This window comes from Rhizophagus irregularis, chromosome 4 (genome assembly GCF_026210795.1).
Source record: "Rhizophagus irregularis chromosome 4, complete sequence".
Classification (NCBI taxonomy): Eukaryota; Fungi; Glomeromycota; class Glomeromycetes; order Glomerales; family Glomeraceae; genus Rhizophagus; species Rhizophagus irregularis.
In genome coordinates this window covers 2,751,724-2,754,906 of record NC_089432.1, presented here as the reverse complement: position 1 = coordinate 2,754,906, position 3,183 = coordinate 2,751,724, and the positions used below count along the sequence as shown (strand labels likewise).

The following is a 3,183-nucleotide window of genomic DNA, read 5'->3' as shown; positions in this document are numbered from 1 at the left end:
TTAACATATTTAATATGTAAATAGATAGTCTCTATAAAAATTGCCAGTTGTTGTGCAACATCAAAATTGCGAACGGGTCTTACGTAGGACATTGTTGCTCATTACTAATTTTTTTTCCTGCATGAGTATGACTTCATTTTTGTAACGTGCCTCATTTAAAACACCAAGTAGTACAATTTTTTTTTTTTTTAAGAAAACCTTAACCTTTTTTACGTAAATTAACTCTACTCTAAAAAATTTTTTGTACTTAACGATATCTAAAATGTCTGACAACGTTGCTAATAATTCTAATGAGTGGATTAATTGGATTGAAGAATCTATTGCAAAGAAGCAAATTAGATATTACGACTATAACCATTTTAAAAATATTCGAGAGATTGGTTCTGGAGGTTTTGGAAAAGTGTGTCGTGCAAACTGGAAAAATTCTCATAATTATTTAGCGTTGAAATCTTTTACTAATTTTAATATCACGGCTAAAGAAATTGTTAATGAAGTAACTATAATGTTTTTATATATCATTACATATTATACTCTATGTACATTACGTTCATAATTTATAATATCATTTATTTAGCTTAAACTTCAACGTGAAGTGGATTTTCATGAAAATATAATTCGCTTTCATGGTATTACAACAAGTCGGTATTATAAATATATTAAATGTATTATTTTAATAAAGAGACAAAAATTCTAAAATAACTTTTTTCCTTCAAAAGAAATCCAAAGTGATGATTCAAAAAAATATTTGCTAGTGATGGAATATGCCGATAGTGGTACCCTTCGAAACTATTTAAGCCAACACTTTGAAAATCTCTCTTGGAATGAGAAGTTTACTTTGGCATTTCAATTAGCTAATGCCATATTGTGCTTACATGATGAAGATATAGTGCATCGTGATTTGGTAGGATATTTACTTAAATTATAATTTAATAAAATTTAAATAAGATTATATATCTGATATAATAATTATTTACTTTATTCGTTCATTTAATAATAGCACTCCAATAATATATTAGTTCATAAGAATACCATCAAATTGATTGATTTTGGATTATCAAAAAGGATTGAAGAATCATCTGATATTCAATCAAAATTATTTGGAGTGGTGCCTTATGTTGATCCACAATTTTATAATAGAAAAAGAGATAGCAATAATCAATTACAAATATATAAATTAAGTAAAAAGAGTGATATATACAGTATTGGCATACTCTTATGGGAAATCTCTAGTGGACGTCCACCTTTTTGTAATGAACCATGCGATGTTGGTTTAGCTATGGAAATATCACAAGGTCTTAGAGAGAAGCCCATTCTCAATACACCTGAAGATTACATAAAAATATATACTGGTAAATATTTACAATTAAATTTTATTAATTATAATTAAATAATATTGATTAATTGTAATTCTATTTTATATTTAGAATGTTGGAATAATGAACCAGATAATCGTCCAACTATCGACCAGGTTGTTGCAAGAATAAATGCAATTATTACTCAAAAAGAAAGTATCCGATTACCAAATGAGCAGCAAAATAATGTTGAAATGCCTAACAATATAATTAGTGAATCATTGCATGGAGAAATGTCTCAATTTATTCAAAATTTCGATAATATGAATGCAGAAGAAATGGAAACGATGTCATCAAAGAATAACTTCGACATAATTGTTAATGAAATAATTATCATTTTTGACAATATAGAAATGAAAATGAGAAAACGTAAAATTTTAAATTATGCTAATGATCATAATATAATTTTACAAGAAATTTATGATTGGTTATTAAATAATCAGGATAATACTAATTCTGTTCTTTTACTTGGAGTATTTAATCATTTTGGAATAGAAGTTAGTGTTGATGAACAAAAGGCATTTGAACTATATCAAAATGCAGCAGATTTAGGAAATATATTTGGAATAACTAGTTTAGGATATTGTTATATAAAAGGAATTGGTGCCAGTGTTGATGAGCAAAAGGGATTTGAACTATATAAAAAGGCTTCAAATTTAGAAAGTGTACATGGAATATATAATCTAGGGAATTGTTACTTTTATGGAATTGGAACTAGCGTTAATGAACAAAAAGCATTTGAATTATTTCATAAAGCTGCAAATTTAGAATATTCATTTGGAATAAATAATTTAGCATATTGTTATCGTAATGGAGTTGGAACTGTTGTCAATGAGCAAAAGGCATTTGAACTATATCAAAATGCTGCAAATTTAGGAAATTATATGGCCCAGTGTAATCTTGGTAATATGTATGAATATGGAGTTGGAATTAATAAGGATGTAAACCAAGCAATTTATTGGTATGAAAAATCTGCAGAACAAGGATATCAAGAAGCTCAAGATAGTTTAAGTAACTTAATCAATTAAAAGTATTATTTAGTTATATAGTAATAAGTTTTCAGTGTGCTTTCCATATTATTCTGTAAATGAAGTTTGTTTAGTCAAATCATGGTAGTCATTATATGAATAATATAATGGAATATTAATTACTTAGTACGTTTATTTTGTAATAACCAAACAAAATGACTAACTTTTTAATAATTATTAAATTAAATCATATACCTATTGACAGTAAATTGTATAAATGGATCTAAGGATAGTAACTTTATCTTTGTATATTATTATCTTAGTAAACAATAAAGTTTTTAGTTGTAAAATTAAAATTATTCATTTTTATAATGAACTTTTTGACATGGCAAAACTAATATGTTTCACAGATGAATAGTCACATGAACCGGATTACTATTTTAATTGTAATTGGGAAAAATAATTACCGTATAGCACAGCATATAGTACCCAGATCATTTACAATTTATCCGATTTAAAAATTGTGGTGAGATTCCGGGTATTATATGAGGGAGGTACATGAAGCAAGGTTTTAGCCAGAATCAAGGGAGAGTACTAATTGAGAGTAAAATTTTTATATCCAGTAAAATACCTCTAAAAATTTATTCTGTATTTTTTTTTATTCCGTAAATGTATTATATTCACGGAGTTTCGCAGAAATTAAGATAAATTTTTTTATATATAGGAGGGGATACTATAAATAGTGTTACAGTTCACGACATAAATATCCAGAATTTTTGATTTTGTGCATAAAGGGGCGCTGTCACACCAGGTCTTGTGCAATCAAAATAATAACTAAAATGGAAATTCACCAGCCCCTTTAG

The 3,183-nt window shown here is 26.8% G+C and overlaps 1 protein-coding gene across 1 annotated transcript; it reads left to right on the top strand.

The window, feature by feature from the left end:
* Nucleotides 1-262: 262 nt before the first annotated feature.
* Nucleotides 263-2,586, top strand: OCT59_023921 (uncharacterized protein; the record flags this gene model as incomplete). The annotated part of the gene is made up of 5 exons (XM_025332226.2): nt 263-493; nt 575-638; nt 717-901; nt 998-1,349; nt 1,425-2,586. The coding sequence occupies 5 exons, from the start codon at nt 263-265 to the stop codon at nt 2,378-2,380; spliced, it is 1,788 nt and encodes a 595-aa protein (XP_025175240.1). The 3' UTR covers nt 2,381-2,586.
* Nucleotides 2,587-3,183: the final 597 nt, after the last annotated feature.